Source organism: Bufo bufo, chromosome 2, assembly GCF_905171765.1.
Source record: "Bufo bufo chromosome 2, aBufBuf1.1, whole genome shotgun sequence".
Classification (NCBI taxonomy): Eukaryota; Metazoa; Chordata; class Amphibia; order Anura; family Bufonidae; genus Bufo; species Bufo bufo.
In genome coordinates this window covers 770778583-770800196 of record NC_053390.1, presented here as the reverse complement: position 1 = coordinate 770800196, position 21614 = coordinate 770778583, and the positions used below count along the sequence as shown (strand labels likewise).

The window sequence follows — 21614 nt, the reverse complement described above, 5'->3', positions numbered from 1 at the left end:
TAAAACAGACAATACTAAATTTAGGTCCCAAGAAGGGCGGTAGACCTGACTATAGGCTCATTCCTCTGTGCCCCTTTTTCAAATCTTTAAACAAGATCTAAATCTGCCAATTTTGTATCTAGAAAGGCCCTTAGAGCTGAGATCTAATGGTACTGACTTTTAAACCTTTGCTTAGGCCCCTTGCAGGAAAATCTAGAATGGCAGATACATCTAGTGCCTCAGCTGTCTTTGAACTATCTTTGGAAATGTTTAAAAAAGCTTCCCAGACTCTATGGTAAATCTTTGAAGTGATGGGTTTTCAGAGGCGGTAATCTCTATTAATTTATGTAGTCGAAAACCTTTTTTTCCTTACCAATTCCCGTTCAGGTTCCAGGCAGCCAGACGTAGTTGTGCCGACCTGGGGTTCAAGACTGGACCCTGATGAAGAAGGCCTGGGAGAGGCTGCAGGATCCAGTAATCCCCTGCTGACATATTCAATAGTAGGGGGAACCAAGATCTTCTTGGCCAGTATAGAGCGATGAGAATTAGTTTGGACTTTTCTTGCAACACTTGACAGAATCTTGGTTATTAGGGCAAATGGGGGAAATGTGTACTGTAGTGATATTGTCTGATGTTCTTTTCCTTTTATTTCCAAATGAAGAGCTTTTAGGGCTTCCCACACGGCTGATAACTCCCTTAGATTTGAGGAGGATAGGCTTACATTTTGACACCACGTTCCCTGTACTACAGACAGGTCTGAATGAGCCCCCCAACCGGATCTGCTGGCGTCTGTTGTTATTGTTATAGGGTCTATCTGTCGCCATGACACTCCCTTGCATAGGTTTCTTCTGTCTAGCCACCATATTAAAGAGTCTTTTACCTGCTGAGGGACTCATACTTTCTTTTCTAACGAGAATATGGTCTTGTCCCAGTTCGTTAACATGAATGTCTGTAGGACCCGAGAGTGTGCTTGTGCCCATCTTACTGCAGGAATTGAAGATGACATAAGGTCCAGTACCTTCATCACTACTCGAATAGTCACTTTTCTCCTGCTCCGAAAAAGAGAAATTTCCTGGTTGATCTTTGATAGCTTTTCTACTGGGAGGAAAGTCTTCATAAGATGCAAGTCCAACAACATGCCAAGAAAAACCTCTCTTTTTGGGACAAAGATCAGATTTTTCTAGATTTACCATCCAGCCTAGGTATTTCAGATCCTGCTGTATTATGTTCAAGTGATTCTCCAAATTTTCTTTCGACTCTGTTGTAATAAAGAAATCGTCCAGATAAGGGATAACAAGTATCCCTTTCTGATGTAGATTTGCTACTACCTCTGACATTACCTTTGAGAAGACTTTGGGGGCTGACGATAGGCCAAAGGGAAGGACCTGGAATTAAATAATGGAACACCTTTTTCCCCGACTGAACCGCAAACCTCAGATATTTGTGATGAACGCTGCATATAGGGATATGATAATATGCATCAGCCAAATCCAAGGTTGCCATATACCGTAAACGTCTTTTCCGAGAAGATTTATTGTAGATTTTATCGTTTCCATTTAAAAACGTTTCTACTGGACCTGGCGATTTAGGCCCTTTAAATTTATAATTGCTCTGTGAGAGTGATTTGGTTTTTTTACTAAGAAAATTGGGGAATAAAAGCTTTTTCTTTTCTTCTCCAGGTGGAACCAGAACAATGGCTTTTTTCTGAACCAGAATCATCAGTAGATTTAGGAGTACTGACTGATCTTTTTTTAGTTCTTTGGTAATGCAAAAAACATCCTTAAGAGGAGAGAAAAAAATCTATTTTTAGACCTGACGATATTACATTTAATACCCAGGGGGATCTGGAGATTTTTTCCCAGGAGGGAAAAACATTTTTTAGCCTTCCTCCCACTGCACTTCTGGCGTCATTGACTGCTAGGTTTTCAAGAGGAATTTGCTGGGTTAAAGAGAAAACCTCTACCTCTACCTGTCTGCCATCTTCCTGAAAAACCTATTTTTTTCTGGTCTTGTCTGCCCCTTGTGGAGAAGCCGAAATTTCGTCTTTGACGAAAATTTTTGGGTTCTGTCGGAAAACCCTTTTTCCTATTTTTGGCTTTTTCAAGGATATCATCGAGTACAGGCCCAAATACTCTGTCTCCCTCACAGGGGATACTGCACAACTTATTTTTTGAGGCTGAATCTCCTGACCATGACCTCAGCTACACCGCTCTTCTAGTGGCATTAGAGAGGGCTGCAGATCTGGCCGCCAGTTTTACCGTATCTACAGAGGCATCCACCAGAAAATTTGCTGCCTGTTTAAACATGGGTAGGGAGACAATAATATCTTCCCTTGGAGTTCCTGCCACTAAATGCTCTTCCATCTGGTTAATCCAAATGGCCATGGACCTAGCAGTATAAGTGGCTGCTACACTTGGTCTTAAAATAGCCAAAGAAACTTCCCAAGATCTTTTTAAAAGAGCCTCACTTTTTTTGTCCATGGGGTCTTTTAGAAGACCTACATCCTCAAAAAGGGAGAGCAGATTTTTTTTTTGTTATTTTTGCTACCGTGGCATCTACTTTAGGGCATTTATCCCAATGGGTGGTATCCTCCTCGGGAAAACTGATAATTTCTTTTCAAAATCCTAGAGAACCCAGGTTTTTTTTTTTTCTCTCGGTCAGTCCATCCTTCATTAATAAGTCTGGTAATATTAGAATGCAGTGGAAAGACCCTTTTCCTTTTTTGCCCCAAGCCTCTAAACATAAGGTCCTGTACGTATTTTGGTTGTTTAGAGTCTTCCAGATTTAAGGTCGCCCTTCTGGTTTTCAAGAGTGAATCTGTCTCTTCAATGGAGCAAAGCAGACGACCGGACTCTTCTTCAGAGGAATCAGAGTCAGACCCGGAAAGTAACTCCCCTTCATCAAAATCTTCCTCCTGCAGATCTATTTCAGAAGTGCGGACGCTGCTGTCATGGAGGTGGAAGGTTTTTGAGATGTGGACGCCAATTTACAGTCCACAGCACTGCTCGCTTCCTCTTTGATAATGTTCCTGATATTATCCAGAAGGGAAGGAGATTCTTCTAATACAATCTTTTCCAAACATTTCACACACAGAGGGGTTTTTTATGACCGAAAGGCAGTCCCTTTTTGCAAATTGAACACTTCCTGATACACTGAGAGGTTTCAGCCGATTATTGCGTATCCCTGACCTAGGGGAATATATAAAAAATATATATTCAGAAGGAAGCAGCCTTTGGTCATAAAAGCAAAAAGGTATACCCTTACCCATGGTGAAAACCGAAATTTTACTGTAACCTCAAAGTGAAAACATATCTGTAAAAAGTCATATTTAACCCCCCAGGGGAGGAGAGATTACCGGGCTGACGGTTTTGGTCGGGTCTGCAGACCTCCGGATGCTGTCCGAGTCCCCTGGAGTAGACATGTTCCAGCAGAGACGCTGGGAAAAGTTTCTTCCCTCTCTTTTTTAAAGCACTCGTTGCCTAGGGGAAGTATGTCATAAACAGTGGCTCCTGATATCTCGTCTGCGATCACATGACCCGCCCATCCTATCGCGATAACGCGCACGGACGCCTCCACCAGAGGACTTACGCCAGAGAAGCAGGAAGGGCCGCACCGCGAGCCCCGCGGCCCTGTTCTCCACCCAGCACACTAAGAAGTGCTCCTCCGAATTTTCAGCTAGGCGTCAAGAAAAAAAACTCCTGCCGATGCATGGCCTTTGCAGGAGTATCTCCACACATTCCAGAGGGACAGGAAACAACTGGAGCAGGTAAGGGGAGGGGATCTCCACGTTGTTTTAAAGATCTCCACATTGTTTCCTGTCCCTTGGGGAGACGGGGTAACCCTCCTGTGAAGCCGTGCCGCTGTGGAGGCGTTTGGAAAAAATAGCTTTTTTTACACCGTTTTTTTTTTTTTACAGTGTTCACCTGAGGAGTTAGGTCATGTTATATTTTTATAGAGCAGGTCATTACGGACGTGGCAATACCTAATATGTATTCTTTTTTTTATTTAAGTTTTACACAATAATAGTGTCTCCATAGTCTGAGAGCCATAGTTTTTTTATTTTTTGGGTGATTGTCTTAGGTAGGGGCTAATTTTTTTTGCAGGATGAGGTCACGGTTAGATTGGTACTATTCTGGGGGGCATACTCCTTTTTGATTGCTTGGTGTTGCACTTTTAGTGATGTAAGGTGACAAAAAAATGCTTTTTTTAGCACAGTTTTTATTTTATTTTTTTGACGGTGTTCACCAGAGGCGTTAGGTCATGTGATATTTACATAGAGCTGGTCCTTACGGACAAGGCGATAGCGAGTATGTCTACTTTATATTTTTTTTTACATTTAACACAATAAAAGCATTTTTGAAACAAAAAAAATAATAATCATGTTTTAGTGTCTCCATAGTCTGAGAGCCAAAGTATTTTTATATTTTGGGCAATCGTCTTAGGTAGGGTATTATTTTTGCGGGATGAGATGACGGTTTGATTGGCACTATTTTGGGGTGCATATGACTTTTTGATCGCTTGCTATTACACTTTTTGTGATGTAAGGTGACAAAAAAATGGCTTATTATAAAAATAAAAATAAACTTTTTTTTACTTTTTATATTTGTCCCACTGTGGGACTTCACCTTTTCAGTGTTTGATCCCCGTTTCAATTCAGTACAATACATTATGTATTGTACTGAATTGAAAAGTCAGCGTCGTACACAGTAAGATGCTGACAGTTGCCTAGGAGACCCAGCTGGATCTCCTGGGCTTCCGTAGCTGGCAGGCTCCGATGCCTGTGTAAGGCATCGGGGCTGCCATGGCAACCATCAGCCCCCGGCCAGCGCAGCACGGGGGGCTGATGGAATCAGAGAGAACCCCCTCCTTCTGTAAACCCCACACGTGCCGCGGTATGTGAAAGGGTTCATCCGGCGGCATCATCGCATACAGTGATTCCAGCGGATGCAGCAGGGGCCGGGCTATCAGTAACAGCTGGGTCTGTGCTGCGGATTGGGCGGGTGAAGCTCCTGCACCCACCCGATCCCATCACGTACATGCACGTGCGAATGCGGTAAGGCACCACATTCCCCCGCGTACATGTACGTGACAATGCGTAAAGGGTTTAAACAAGGAAGCAAAAAATTATTAACTGAAGAAAAAAATGTACAAGTCTCTTTTGGGATTTGAACATGAGACCTCCATTTTAGGGCTCATTCACATGTCCGCATCCGTAGTTCCGTTCCATGGCCCCGCAAAAATGCATGTCCTATTCTTGTCCGCAATCGTAGATAGGAATAGGCATCTCTATCATAGGGCTGGCCATGTGCGGTGCACACGGCGGGTATCAATGTTTTGCGGATCTGCAATTTGCGGACTGCAAAACGCTTGCTGTCGTGTGAATGCACCCGTACACATTTGCATATGAATAAAATTGCTGATTTCTCTGCAGCTGTTTAACACACACATAAAACAAAGGTGCAACCCTACAATGCAATATGACTGGATTGATAGGGTTGATCATGCTGACAGAGGCTCTTCAAAGGGGTATACCGGTTATGTTACTTTATCCTTAGGATAGGTCATCAGTATCAGATCAGCAGGGGTCCGCCACCCGGCACCCCCGCCGATCAGCTGCATGAGGGGAAGGTGCGAACCATGTGCACGTGCCGTCTCTCATCCTGCTCGCCGCTGCTATGACTATGGCAAAGCAGCAGCAACAGAAAGAGAGAAGGGAGACGGCGTGCGCGCACTGCGCACCGTCTCTCCGTACAGCTGATCGGTGGGCGGGCCGGGTGTCGGACCCCCATCGATCTGATATTGACCACCTGTGCTGAGGAAAGGTCATCAATATTAAAAAAGCCTGGAGAACCCCTTTAATAGTAGTAAAATCAGAAGTAGTAGTAATACTAGTACAGTATTCGTGTTACACTTCGGGTCCCTGTGCTGAGCTTGTAACATGATGCCCGGTGCTGGACCCCCGCAGTCACCAGCAGAGCGGATGCCGCGATGGGAGCACGCTTTCCAGCGTACAGCACTAGTATTGCTTATGTACACAAGGAACGTGATTCAAACCAAATGTAGAGAAAAGCCACTTGCCAACACCCGTTCTGAAGGTCGGACTGCGGCACATTTTCATTTTGTTTTCACAGTTTCCTTAGTAGCAGAGATTATTGGTACAAACGCTGGCGCGATCAATCATAACGTCAGTCTGCCGGTCTCGGCCCAGCCCCGGGGACCACTCTTGGAGTCAAGTTTTCTTTTAACTGGCTACGAAAATTATATAGAACAATAGAATGCAACCCAAAAATGTAGAAGAAAATTTCTAAATATGGTTCCTGGGACAGGAAAACCATAGGAGTGTACACAGCCTATACACAAGTACACAGGACATGGGGCCCTGCAGCCCCTAAAGCGTCACACACAACCGTATTCGTTGTGCTCCGCAAATAGTGGATCGGATCCCTTCTGTAGGTCCCGCACTATTGTACAAATGCCTATTCTTTTCCGCAAAACGGACAAGAAAAGGACATTTTTTGTTTTTGTTTTTTTTGCAGGGCCGTGGAACGGACATACGGATGCGAACTGTCATATGGGGGGGAACCTTATAAGTCCATAAGACCCTATGTCACCATTACGAGGTCATGTGCATGAAAGGCTATATTCACACACAGATTAGTGGCAGAAATGTCTGCAACTGTCCCAGTTATCGGAAGAGGGATTGCAACAACCCATGCACGTGCGGCAGAAACGGCGCCATTCAGCTGTATGGAACAGATATCTTAGTCAACAGGACGACAATCTAGCCGATTGCTGGGAATGAAGCGTTCCTTCCGGGCAATCTGCTGATCGCTAGCGGAGGAGACCAGTACATTTACATGCAGCGATCCCGTCCAGAGTATGGGGAGAAGCGATCGCTAATGCCATCGCGCTTCCCCATAAGGACTCGTCGTTTCCCGGCAGGAGATCGCGTTCACACAGCAGGATCTGCCTCTGGGAAACAGTCATCTTTTGTGCTGCACAAAATATACAATTACCAACGAGCATTTTGCCTGTTCATCGGGTAATCGGCGGTGCATTTACACCGCCAGATCATGGCTAACCAGCATTACTAGTGCAGCTCATCACCTGCCCAATACCATCCCTGCAGTGGTGGCCGCATCATACTGTTATTCATCACCGGGGACAGGGAGACTGGGCAGAGATGAGGGAAAGCTGAGAGGAGCAAAGTACAGAGATATCCTTAAGGGTACTTTCACACTTGCGGCAGAGGATTCCGGCAGGCAGTTCCGTCGCAAAACGTATGCAAACTGATGGCATTTGTCAGACGGATCCGTCTGACAAATGCATTGAAATGCTAGATCCGCCTCTCCGGTGTCATCCGCAAAAACGGATCCGGTTTAAATTTCTTTTGCTTTTTTTTCAGTCTGCGCATGCACAGACCAGAATGCCGGGTCCGTTTTGCCAGAACACTTAATGACGGATCCAGCACTAATACATTTCCGGCAAGTGTCCAGTCTTTTTGGCCGTCCTGAAATGGCAAAAAGACTGAACTGAAGACATCCTGATGGAAACTGAACGGATTGCTCTCCATTCAGAATGCATGGGGATAAAACTGATCAGTTCTTTTCCAATATAGAGCCCCTAGGACGGAACTCTATGCCGGAAAAGAAAAACGCTAGTGTGAAAGTACCCTAATAAAAGCCTGATCCTGAGAGCTCCGGACCTCAGACTGGGCCGAAGGTTCACCTTCCAACAAGACAATGACCCTAAGCGGTCAACACAAGTCAAGTCAACGCAGGAGAGGCTTAGGGACAACTCTGTGAATGTCCATGAGTGGTCCAGCTACAGCCCTGACTTGGACCCAGTCAAGCATCTCTAGACAGACCCGAAAATGGTTGGATGGATGATCCCCATCCAACCTGACAGAGCTTGAGATCTGCAGAGAAGAATGGCAGAAAACCCCCAAATCCAGGAGACTGGAGGCTGTAAGGATCTAGACCTGTAAAGGCTAACCTCCGGCACTCCAGCTGTGGTACAACTACAACTCCCAGGATGCAAACTTGCTTAGGCTACTTTCACACTGGCGTTTCGAATTCTGTTTGTGAGATCCGTTTCAGGGCAAAACGGATCAGTTCAGCCCCAATGCATTCTGAATGGATAAGGACGCTGCTTGCAGCGTTTTGATGTCCGCCTGGCGATGCGGAGCCAAATGGATCCGTCCTGACTTACAATGTAAGTCAATGGGGACGGATCCGTTTTCACTGACACAATATGGTGCAATTGAAAACGGATCCGTCCCCCATTGACTTTCAATATAAGTCAGGACGGATCCGTTTTGACTTAGACTTTTTTTTAAAAGAATAATGCAGACGGATCCGTTCTGAACAGATACAAGCGTTTGCATTATAGGTGCGGAGCCGTCTGTGCAGGTACCAGACGGATCCTCTCTGAACGCAGGTGTGAAAGTAGCCTTGGCTGTTCTCAGAACTCCACAGAAATGAACAGAGCATGCTGGGAGTCGTAGTTGCCGGAGGTTCGCCATCACTGGACTCTAAATACTTATGTCAGTGCAAGATTTTAGTTTTTCCTTTTTCACTAAATTATCAAAAATGTCTAACATTGTTTTCACGTTCTCATTATGAGCATTGAGTGCAGAATAATGGGGGGAAACTCAATTTGTTTGGTTTTTTTATCTTAGCACAAGGCTGCAACGTAACACAAGGTGAAAAAAGAGAAACTGTCTGAGGATTTTCCAAATGCATGAAATAAATAAACCAATAAAAAGAGCAGAAAAGAAATGCACTGACTGATATAATGTCGGCAGTGTATTGTGTGCACGTGCTTCCACCTGTGCAGCATCAATATCCAGACCATCGAGGCCCAGGAACCAGAAACCCACTAGGCAATCAATATCTAACAAGGTGTCCATATCTAAACCTGCAAGAACGAGCTGCCGATCCTCTAAGTAACAGGGATGAAGCTAAGCCCAGGCATTAATCGGATTACACAGCTTTCAGGTAGACCTTGAAACCACTGCTCCCAGTACTAGTGCTGGAGAACACGCCGCACCTGGAAGTCTCTGGAACACCGAGTTATGTCCGGATGCGTTCTGGGTGCGTTCTGGGAAACTCGCACCATTTCGCAAGCAATTTCAGTCAGTTTTGTTAGCGATTGCGTTCAGGTTTTTTTCGCGCGGGTGAAATGCGCATTGATGCCTTTTTCGCTCGTGTGATAAAAAAAAAAAAACCCGGAAGGTTTACAAGCAACACCTCTTAGCAACCATCAGTGAAAAACGCATCGCACCCGCACTTGATGCGATGCGTTTGTGACTGAAGCCCCATTCACTTCTATGAGGCCGGGGCTGCGTGAAAAACGCAGAATATAGAACGTGCTGCGTTTTTCACGTAACGCACAAGTGATGCGTTAAAAAAAAAAACGCTCATGTACACATACACAGACCCATTGAAATGAATGGGTCAGGATTCAGTGCAGGCGCAATGCATTCGCATCACGCATTGCACCCGTGCGGAAAACTCGCGCGCCTGAAAGGGGCCTTAGAGACCTGGCTCCTGGTAGATGACATTACCACACTTTATCAATCCCTGCACACCAGAACTCTCGCTTCAAAAAGTCAAAAGTAGGGGCTTTGAGGCTTTTTGGGGTCACTTGGCCTAAAATGTTGTGATTTTTTTTTAGCACTGCACCTTCCAGCACCACCTAAAGATTTGGAGCGAGTGAGTAAATCACTTCTGCGACACATTCATTATTCGCAACATTTTTTTTAAAGTCACCGAAATGTCGCAACTCCACACCAGACATCACCCAGACACACTTACAACCGCACTGCACTTGCCCCAAACGTAATTTTACTAGGCTTGAGAGAATCGGGTTCGGATTGCTCTGTCCAAACCCGATTCGTTTGAAAGCTTAGCTTACCATATCTCCTCCGTAGTGCACTAAAATGTATGGGCTCCGCTGAGACCTTGAAAACCTTGCTGCAAATAAAGTGAGACTTCCCTCATCTCGTGTCTATGACGTTACGCTTCGTTTATGCGCATAAATTGCTGTTCCAAAATCCAACAGTAATTTAAATAATTTATGTGGGCATCAGCGAAGTGTAACGTCACAGATGCGAGACGGAGAAGTCTCGCGTTATTGGCAGCAGGATTTGCCAGGCCTCAGCTACCGAGGAAATATGGCAAACAAAGTTTTCAAACTAATCGGGTTCGGCGAGAGCAATCCGAACTCGATTCGCTGAAGCCTAATTATTAGGCTTCATTCACACGTCCGTGGAACATGGTCCGTGAGATACCGGACTGGCATCCTGCTGAGTGCAGGAGCGCACGGCGTCATAGCATCCAATGACGCCGTGCGCTTTGTGCCGTCGCCGCAGTACAGTAATACACTTAGATGATGGTATGATACGAGTGTATTACTGTACTGCGGCGGAGGCAGAAAGCGCACAGCGTCATAGCAACCAATGACGCCGTGCGCTCCTGCACTCAGCAGGATGCCAGTCCGGTATCTCACGGACCGCGTTCCACGGACGTGTGAATGAAGCCTTACCGTGTGCCAATCTGATATGGTGCAGGTGAACATGGCAAATCCAACCCAACAACTAACCTCACGTGCGCCTGCAATGATAAAGTCCTCCCAAAGTTTCTCCATCCACTTTGTGTCTGCGCACTACCCCAGAACCTAAAGTCCATGCCGGCAGAGCAGGGGATACCCAGATGTGACGCCCTCAAACTTATTGAGCTGGACCTCAGAGTTCTTGCCTCTTCTCAGTTCTGGCTTAGGCTACTTTTACAACCGCGTTTGGAGCGGATCCGCACCGATAATACAACCGCATGCATCAGTTCAGAACGGATCCGTTTGTATTATCTGTAACAGATCCAAAAAGGATCCGTCTTGAACACCATTAAAAGTCAATGGAGGACGGATCCGCTTGCCTCTGCATCGTCAGACGGACACCAAAACGCTGCCGCCTTCAGAGCGGAACGGAGACGGAACGGAGGCAAACTGATGCATTCTGAGCGGATCCTTTTCCATTCAGAATGCATTAGGGCAAAACTGATCCGTTTTGGACCGCTTGTGAGAGCCTTGAACGGATCTGACAAACGGAAAGTCAAGACGCCAGTGTGAAAGCAGCCATAGAGGGTAGCTACCTATAGGGGGCACTAGAGAAAGTTTTCTTCCTCCTAGAGAAGTGCTGGGCTGCAATGGTTTAGATTGGCGCAATTCAAGCAAGTTCATATTTATCAAAATTATTCTCTGTGCAAAATGTGAGGAGAAATATTTCCTTTATTGGAATGAAGTGCTTTGCGTAATCCAGCGGTGGTCGTGCTTGCACGCTATAGGAAAAAGTGCCAGCCGCTCTTGTGGCCGAGACCGCGGGAGTGCACATAGGCCAGTGATGGATTGCAGGGTGGTCGTAACCATGGAAACGAGCAGTGTATAATATGATGGATAAATGAATCCAGCCAGCAAAGGAGGCAATAAGGACAATCACAATACATTAGTAAGTGCCTTGTATTAACTTTCTCTACATGATAAATGCCAACTTTAACTCTATTCCTCACATGTACAGTAATTGTGCCGGCTGCAATATACATGCAACAGCCAGGATTGGAAGAAACGCTAAACCCAGCTGTTTAACCCCTTAGATGCTGTGGTGAGGGAGCTTCCTCCACGGCTGAGATATTGTCAATTTTACACAGCGATCACACTGTGAAATCCCCTGGTGGGACTAAAAAATAAATAAAGCGTTTTTTATATATATATATCTATATATATATATATATATATATATATATATATATATATATAGTGTTCATATTTAACAAGAAAAATTAAATAAGTTCTTTTTTCCATCATGTATTTTACATCCATGTCCACAACAGGCTGCACACAGACGGCACATGGATCCAAATACGTGAGGGATGGCGGCTACTTCAATGGAAAAATTTTAAAAAAATTATGGCTCCCAAAAGGAAGGGGTGACAAAAAAAAATGTTAAAAATATTTAAAAATTCAGCACCATAAAGGGTTAAAGGACACATATCAACCGTCACTGACATGCCATATGCTTGGATTGCTGAGACGGCCTCTTGGCTCCTGTTGGGCCCTGCTCAGCTCTAGGAGCGCTCAGTGTACAGATGCATAGACCGTCCGTAGACTTCCTACGAGTCCTCACCATGTGCAGACTATGAAAAGAAAAGAAAAATATTCCACTTTAGAATGCTTTAATGAGCCTCGGCCCTGATGGGGTTAATCAGAGAGCAGTAAGGCAGCGGGTCGCCTCGGAGTATATGCGCACACCAAGGCTTCTTGCCAGCGATTAGTACTTTGATTGACACGGGTCGCTCAGAATTCACATTTTACAGCGCACACTTTTGGGTTGTTCCCCTAATAATATAAGACTTTTTACATTTGCAATAATGTCGGGATTTTCTCAATTGCAATGTATTCCCCGAGAACGGGATTAAGAAAGTAGAGTTACGAGTCTCTCAGCAGAAGTCTACCTTGTCCGCGGTTTTAATTAAACCACAAATCAGATCACAAATGGTTGCGTTTGCTCATATAATAGTTGGCAGGATTAATAATGCTGGAAAGTACAGTTATCATCCATTAGAGGGTCATAAAACCAGAAGAGCCTGACCATGATTAACAGTGAGTGACGGGACCAAGATGCCAGGCACCAATCCCAGACTCCAGGACTCTCAGTACTGACTCAGGGGCTACTCAAGATGGTCTACGAGATGGGACTTCAGATAACAAGTGGGGTGACCTCACAATAACTGTACCGCAGGATGACCAAAACCTCTTCTAGTGGAGGCCATTATAAAAATTACTACATATAAGGCTACATTCACATAACCGTATGAATGAGTCCACGGAACGGGTGCGGACCCATTCATTTCTATGGCTCCATGCCACGGCCCCTGCAAAAAAAATAGAACATGTCCTATTCTTGTCCGCAATTGCGGACAAGAATAGGCATTTTCTATGACAGCTGCGGCAAATTGCGGAACGCATATGGGCTGGTGTCAGTGTTTTGCGGATCCGCAAAACACCACGTTCGTGTGAATGAAGCCTAAGCAGCATAAAAAGTAAAGCCAGGAGCATTAGGAGAAAATGATGGACCAACCAGTCAACTTCATGGCTGCTACCTACTAAAAAACATGGAAAGATTCTTCTGTCTATAGCCATATGGGCAAGTAACTCATCACAATCATTGGCTCCATCGATAGCGGTTTATTTTTATATGACAGACAAGGAAGGGGGGGCTTTTTCACAGGACTAAGTGGCCGCTATGTCACGTACATTACTCCTTCATCAAGACCCTCTACTCGCCAAGAGGACAATGCTATCACACATTAATGTAAAAATAAATGATCTTATGAATTCCTAACCTAAAAATTGTGGAGACTCTGAATGTAGTTCTAAAGTACAATGTGGAAGGTGGATTTCCACCATTTAATAAATAGCAGGTCTTCTTCTTGGACATGTACATCATCAGCAGGAGGTATTTCTCCCATCGCAAAATACAAGTGGGGACAGCGGTAGGGTTATCTAGTAAATCTACAAAAAAAAACTTAAAAAGAATTCACCAAGCTATCATGGAGTACTGTGTAATGTGAAGGTGTAAGGTGAAGCTCCTAGCTATCATGGGGTACGGTGAAATGTGAAGGTGTAAGGTGAAGCTCCTAGCTATCATGGGGTACTGTGTAATGTGAAGGTGTAAGGTGAAGCTCCTAGCTATCATGGAGTACTGTGTAATGTGAAGGTGTAAGGTGAAGCTCCTAGCTATCATGGGGTACGGTGAAATGTGAAGGTGTAAGGTGAAGCTCCTAGCTATCATGGGGTACGGTGAAATGTGAAGGTGTAAGGTGAAGCTCCTAGCTATCATGGAGTACTGTGTAATGTGAAGGTGTAAGGTGAAGCTCCTAGCTATCATGGAGTACTGTGTAATGTGAAGGTGTAAGGTGAAGCTCCTAGCTATCATGGGGTACGGTGAAATGTGAAGGTGTAAGGTGAAGCTCCTAGCTATCATGGAGTACCGTGTAATGTGAAGGTGTAAGGTGAAGCTCCTAGCTATCATGGGGTACTGTGTAATGTGAAGGTGTAAGGTGAAGCTCCTAGCTATCATGGGGTACTGTGTAATGTGAAGGTGTAAGGTGAAGCTCCTAGCTATCATGGGGTACTGTGTAATGTGAAGGTGTAAGGTGAGGCTCCTAGCTATCACTGGGTACTGTGTAATGTGAAGGTGTAAGGTGAAGCTCCTAGCTATCATGGAGTACTGTGTAATGTGAAGGTGTAAGGTGAAGCTCCTAGCTATCATGGGGTACAGTGAAATGTGAAGGTGTAAGGTGAAGCTCCTAGCTATCATGGGGTACGGTGTAATGTGAAGGTATAAGGTGAAGCTCCTAGCTATCATGGGGTACTGTGTAATGTGAAGGTGTAAGGTGAAGCTCCTAGCTATCATGGGGTACTGTGTAATGTGAAGGTGTAAGGTGAAGCTCCTAGCTATCATGGAGTTCTGTGTAATGTGAAGGTGTAAGGTGAAGCTCCTAGCTATCATGGAGTTCTGTGTAATGTGAAGGTGTAAGGTGAAGCTCCTAGCTATCATGGGGTACGGTGAAATGTGAAGGTGTAAGGTGAAGCTCCTAGCTATCATGGAGTACTGTGTAACGTGAAGGTGTAAGGTGAAGCTCCTAGCTATCATGGAGTACTGTGTAACGTGAAGGTGTAAGGTGAAGCTCCTAGCTATCATGGGGTACGGTGAAATGTGAAGGTGTAAGGTGAAGCTCCTAGCTATCATGGAGTTCTTTTCATCCTAGCGGATACTGCAGTCAGGAGTGTGGAGTCTAGGCACAGTGCTTCCTTGGAAAACGTATGCACATTAGCTCTCCTCCAGAAGGAAGAAAACAGTCTCTCTAAAACCAACTATAGGTGGTTACCTTAAGTCCATGTCTGAACCATTAAAGAGACTTGAAACATGACTAGTCTCTCCTCCAAAAGGAACAGAAAATCCCTAGTCATGTATCAAGGCTCCTGACATGACCGTTTTAGTAACTAGGGTACTTACTTTCTGGAGGATCTATTCTGAAGATTGCTTCTTCAAATAACAAAGTGGCTCCCCTGTCCACGGATATGTAATAGGTGCACTTATTAATATGATTCACCCAATCACCTTGTATATATAGATGTGTAGTAAAAATGATGATGGGCGCTCAACGTCTGGAATCACTCCCAATATGTAACATTTATTCAATAAAAACTTTATCTATAAATATTAATAAAAATAAAATAAAAACTAAAGATGATTAAAAAGGGTTAAAAATAGACAATATGCTTTGATAGTGGAAGGTTCTCACTCGTGGAGTCTCAGTGGTCACATACCACATAAACTCAATGTGGCAGAAACTGCCACCACAAGTAATATGTCCTCATTCAATTCCAAGCACATATTGTACGTATTGTTGATGTGGAACATCATGTTTGGTTGTAATTTAACTCACCTCATCCACTTGTTCGCGCAGCCCGGCTTGTCTTCTTTCATCTTCTTTGAGGACCTGGGAGCAAAAGGACCTTTGGTGATGTCACTGCGCTCATCACATGGTCCATCACCATGGTGATGGACCAGGTAATGAGTGCAGTAATGTCACCACAGGTCCTTTTCCTCCTGGGCATCAAAGAAGAAGACAGAAGAGAAGCCAGGCTGCGCGAACAAGTGAATGATGTGAGTTAAATAAAATAAAAATTAACCCCTCCATCCCTATTTTACTATGCATTCTGTATTCAGAATGCTATTATTTTCCCTTATAACCATGTTATAAGGGAAAATAATAATGATCGGGTCCCCATCCTGATGGTCTCCTAGCAACCGTGCGTGAAAATCGCACCGCTTCCGCACTTGCTTGCGGATGCTTGCGATTTTTACGCAGCCCCATTCACTTCTATGGGGCCCGCGTTGCGTGAAAAACGCACAATATAGAGCATGCTGCGATTTTCACGCAACGCACAAGTGATGCGTGTAAATCACCGCTCATGTGCACAGCCCCATTGGAGTGATTAGGTCCGGATTCAGTGCGGGTGCAATGCGTTCAACTCACGCATTGCCCCCGCGCGGAAATCTCGCCCGTGTGAAAGGGGCCTTACAGGGTAACTACCTGTAGATTCTTCTTCATTCTAGGAAGAAACAAGACTATAGGGCTAATTTGTAAATCCTTGGCCACAATGCAAGATCTGTAATAGGGCCGTATAACTATCATAATATTGTACTCGTCTCCTTACACAACACTTCGATTCACTGACAGCAAGCATAGGTCTTGGAACTGATCCACCTTTTGATTATACGGTGCTTAAAAGGGGGTTTTCTGAGATTTTTTTTTTTTACTGATGACCTATCCTCTGGATAGGTTATCAGTATCTGATCGGTGGGGGTTCAACACCCAGGTCCCCGGCCAATCAGATGTTGGAGAAGGCAGCAGCGCTCCTGTCAGAGCCACCGCCTCCTCTCTGCTTTTCCTAGGTCATCGTTCACATGGCCTAGGAGCAGCCCTGATACCAAGCACTGAGCGCCGCCACTATACAATGTACGGAGGCTGCGGCACTCGCAGGAGCATCGCTGCCTTCTTAAAAAGCTGATCGTCGGGGGCCCAGAGTTTTAGACCCCACCAAATCAGATAGATGACCTACCCAGAGGATAGGTCATCAGTAAAAAAAAAATATATATATCATAAATTTATATCAGAAAGCCTTTTAACCCTGATTTCGGACAACCGCTAGAACTTCGCACTTACTTTCCACAGCCACGGCCGCTGCTGACAGAACGCTGCACGCCGAGAGCAATAAATTGGTGAGAAATAACTCTCTTCCACCCCTGTACAAACCAGCATTTCTTCTGTTCACTGGTCTCATGGGGCGATTATCATGGAAAATGGTGAAATGGTCCTCAGCTCTGACCAGGCGCGGAGCACATGGCCAGAGAAGAATGGACAGCTCGCTGGGTGGAAAGCCAAGTGCTCCCCGTGGCAGGACCTTCTACTGTAGCTGCTGACGGCTCCACTGCCATTGCCAGCCCTACACGTCACATGTAGTCTCCAAGAATGTAACCTCGACAATACAGACATCGGGCTACAATACTAGTAATCCGGAGCTAAAACGTAGGAGCCTTACACATAGGCACACATACCGCCACAGGTACCCCGCAGCCAGGGCACTCCCTGCACATTTCTATATACAAGTGGTCATTAAAGGGCATCTGTCAGCAGTTTTGTACCTATGACACTGGCTGACCTGTTACATGTGCGCTCGGCGGCTGAAGACGTCTGTGTTGGTCCCATGTTCATATGTGCCCGCATTACTGAGAAATATGATGTTTTATTATATGCAAATGAGCTACTTTGCATATATCAACACCTTATTTTTCTCAGCAGCGCGGGCACATATGAACATGGGACCAACACAGACGTCTTCAGCCGCCGAGCGCACATGTAACAGGTCAGCCAGTGTCATAGGTACAAAACTGCTGACAGATGCCCTTTAAACATCATACAGAGATGCTCGTTATCCGGCAGCCACCAGAAAGAAGCGAAACCCCGTGGGAGGAATCTGTCAGGCTCCGAATGCAGCTTTTCTGCCATAAAGACATCAAAAACTTTGGCGCACATCACTGTTGCACAAAAAAGTGACTTTCTGTAATTTTCCGCTCCTCTTGTCACTGGGAGGAAATGCGAGTGCGGTTCACTAAGCGACTAGATATGCGCCAGATTTCTCAAAGGCGGAAAAAACTAGACGAAAGTGTTGTTTTTAAAGATGCCCCTGATTTATCTGGCAAACTTCAATGTTCTATAAATTATGGGAACAGAGGGGGGGTCATTTATTATACTAAAATACGCCTAAATTAGGCGTATTTCAGACGTCATCTGCGACTTTTCCCCGCTTACGCCAGGTCTAAAATGGTGGGTGAGGCGGGGAAAAGGGGATGGGCGTAGAAAACGGTCTAAATGCAAGACAACTCGGAAACGGTCTTACATTTAAAACTGGTGGAGGATCTGCTGGCGTTAGGCAGAGGCCGGCGCCTCTACATAACTTCTGCGGATCTTCCGCCAGCGCAGGGGTTATTAAGACTGGAGTCCGAAACGCCGGTCTTAATAAATGTGCCCCACAGACTCCAAGAAAATGTACTTTATAAACTCCCCTCCCGATAAGTCTCCCTCATAGTGTCCCTTGTGTATTGGGGGTAGTCGGACTGGAGCTCCCTGCCCTGTGCTGCCGCCTGTAGAGGCGGGCACCGCGGGTGACGGCGCACATCAGGAGCCGGAAGAGGAGCACAGATGTGGGCGCCACCGCTAATGACTATTATATGTGAGGGGGGGCCCAGACTAAGCAGAGTTACCCCGGCGTCAGGAGACACCATTGTACGGAGAGTGAAAACCCTGCCGTCACCTCACTTTCAGATTAATATATTATGTGCAGAACTCGCTTCCCATCAAATATTAATACCCTCACTCAGCTTTCAGGTGTGGCCTCAGTGCCCACGTCCGCATTAACAATCTCACTTTCTGCGCAAATCCACAATGAAAAAAATCGTTTTAAGGCTGGGTGGCCATGACGGACACCGGGGGAAATGTATGAAAACTGGTGGAAAGTAGAACTGGCTTAGGTGCCCAAAGCAACCAATCAGATTCCACCTTTCATTTTCCAAAAGGGCTCTAAAAAAAATGAAAGGTGGAATCTGATTGGTTGCCATGGGCAACTAAGCCAGTTCTATTTTTCATTAGTGTTGATAAATGACCCCCATAAGGGCTCATGCACATGGCAAATTGCGGATCCGCAAAACAAGGATACGGCTAGCCGCGCTCGTCCGCATTTTGCGGGAGGGGGACGCCCGTTCCTAATGCAGACAAGAATTAGGCCATGTCTATCATTTGCAGGGCGACGGAAGCAGACAGCACACGGGGGCTCTACGCATCTTCTGCGCCCCATCGAAGTGAATGGGTCCAAATCCAATCTGCAAAAAACACGTTCGTGTGCATGAGCCCTAACGCTGCGAGTGCAGGACAGTAGGTTATCATGATGCTGCGAGTTCATTTACAGGGGCAGGGTAATAACAAGGCACTTACTAATGTATAGTGATTGTCTATATTCTTCCTTTGCCGGCTGGATTCATTTTCCATCGACATTATACACTGCTCGTTCCATGGTTACGACCACCCTGCAATCCATCAGTAGTGGTCATGTTTGTACACTATTGGAAAAAGCGCCAGCCTATGTGCGCTTCCTCAGGTCCTGGCCACCAGCAAGCCAGAGCCTTTTCCTATAGTTGTGCAAGCACGACCACCACTGCTGGACTGCAGGGTGGTCGTAACTAGGGATCGACTGATATTATCCGCATCTAACCTTGCAGATAATGCGTCCAGCGCGCCATGTTCTCTCTCCCTCCCCCCTGTGCCGCTGCCGCGCAATAAGGAGAGACGGGAGGAGGAGGGGCGAGCGCAACTGGCGCCACCAATGATAATTAAAGGGGTTCTGCAGTTTGTTTTAAACTGATGATCTATCCTCTGGATAGATCATCAGCATCTAATCTGATGTCGGACCCCGCCGATCAGCTGTTTGAGAAGGCAGCAGTGCCGCGGCCTTCTCACTGTTTACACACCGCAGGCCCAGTGACGTCACGACTTGTATCAATGGCCTGGGGGGGGCTAAGCTCTGTATATACGGACCGTATACGAACGCATAACACGCCAGTAAACGGGGGGAAAAAAACGGTCGTGTGCAGGAGAGGCCTTATTCACACTCCCACGGTCCGTGAGGTCGTTGTTATTTCACGGAAGAAATGTCCAATTTTTGTCCATGTTCATAAATCCCTCCTGCCCATTATAGTCAACGGGTCCGTTAAAAAACACACAACAACACAGAGGCATCCTGTTTCATCCGTGTTTCATCCGTGTTTCATGGATCGTTGCTAGGAAATGCTCGACATGTGCAGTGTCGGTGCGATACCAATGACACGTGGAGAGCGAAAACCAGACCAAACAGGGATCCTTCATGGACAAACCACTGACTAACTTGTCACTGATGTCATCATGGACGTGTGAATGAGCCGGGCACTGCCATGTCAGAATGTGCAGGCAAGCCCCACCTGGTATCCAGCCATCGTTCCTATAGATCCTTCATGCGCATTTGTTTTGACATCAGCTGCCTCGTAGAGCCGGGCAGAAAAACGCTCCAAGCACAGACCTCAGTTGAGTAGGTGGCACGGCGCACCATTGGTACTGCCCATCTATGCCCCTGAGCGTTCGCCTCTCTGACACAGAAACTACATGTGGGCAGACACCGCAGACTGGCATCAAGGGACTCAGCTTCTGCAGATGGGTTCTAGGTACAGTGTATGTAGGAAATGATACTTGGCACAGAGCACTGGCAGGACGGCCCTGGGCACAGCGTATGTGTACAGTAATACCCGGCACTGCGAGTGCAAAGCACAGGGCACAGAGAATGAGGAAGAGCTTACAGGGTGCAATAAACATAGAGGACAGTCCTGGGAGTAGTGAGTGCGAAAGCTAAAAATGGGCACAGTGTATGCCAAGGACGGCTCTGGCATGGTAATAGATGGTACTGGGCACAGTGTATGCCAAGGACGGCTCTGGCATGGTAATATATTATACTGGGCACAGTGTATGCCAAGGACGGCTCTGGCATGGTGATAGATGGTACTGGGCACAGTGTATGCCAAGGACGGCTCTGGCATGGTAATATATTATACTGGGCACAGTGTATACCAAGGACGGCTCTGGCATTGTGATATATTATACTGGGCACAGTGTATGCCAAGGACGGCTCTGGCATGGTAATAGATGGTACTGGCACAGGGGTATGCCAAGGACGGCTCTGGCATGGTAATATATTATACTGGCACAGTGTATGCCAAGGACGGCTCAGGCATGGTTGATAGATGGTACTGGGCACAGTGTATTCCAAGGACGGCTCTGGCATGGTGATAGATGGTACTGGGCACAGGGTATGCCAAGGACGGCTCTGGCATGGTAATAGATGGTACTGGGCACAGTGTATGCCAAGGACGGCTCTGGCATGGTGATAGATGGTACTGGGCACAGTGTATGCCAAGGACGGCTCTGGCATGGTAATAGATGGTACTGGGCACACAGTGTATTCCAAGGACGGCTCTGGCATGGTAATAGATGGTACAGGGCACAGTGTATGCCAGGGATATGAGGACGGTCCATGTGGAGTAAGCAGAGAGGGCACCGGGCCCGAGGTATACATGGCGGCGGACACTGACCTTCCCACACGCGCCATCCCCTATGATGACTATCTTCAGCTGCCGGTCCTGGCTCTCCTCCTCGGAGTCGGACATGTCGCTCTCACTCGGCGGCCGCAGTATTATGACACCGGATTTACAGCAGCGCTAAGCAACCGGACGCCATGTTCACTGGAAGCTCGTCACTGGCTGCCGCTCCGGAGCGGACCATGTCCGATCCCGGGGGTGACAGAGGGAGCGGGCTGACTGAGCCCTGCGTCACACACCCGTCACATAAGTGTACACACAGCTGTATTCCCCCCGCGTTATTTCATGTGACTGTCACTGTGTGGAGAGCCTTTGAAAATGGATAAATCCCCCT

At 46.3% G+C, this 21614-nt stretch overlaps 1 protein-coding gene across 3 annotated transcripts in view; it reads right to left on the bottom strand.

Annotated features, from left to right (window-relative positions):
- Window positions 1-21614, bottom strand: part of RAB28 (RAB28, member RAS oncogene family) — a 171344-nt gene extending 149730 nt beyond the window's left edge. The window contains exon 1 of one of the 3 annotated variants that reach the window (XM_040419096.1): window positions 21275-21614. In XM_040419096.1, the coding sequence (XP_040275030.1) occupies window positions 21275-21349 (75 nt within the window). In that variant the 5' untranslated portion in view covers window positions 21350-21614. The remainder of the gene's footprint in view (window positions 1-21274) is intronic. The other 2 variants (XM_040419098.1, XM_040419097.1) reach the window with 2 other exon arrangements.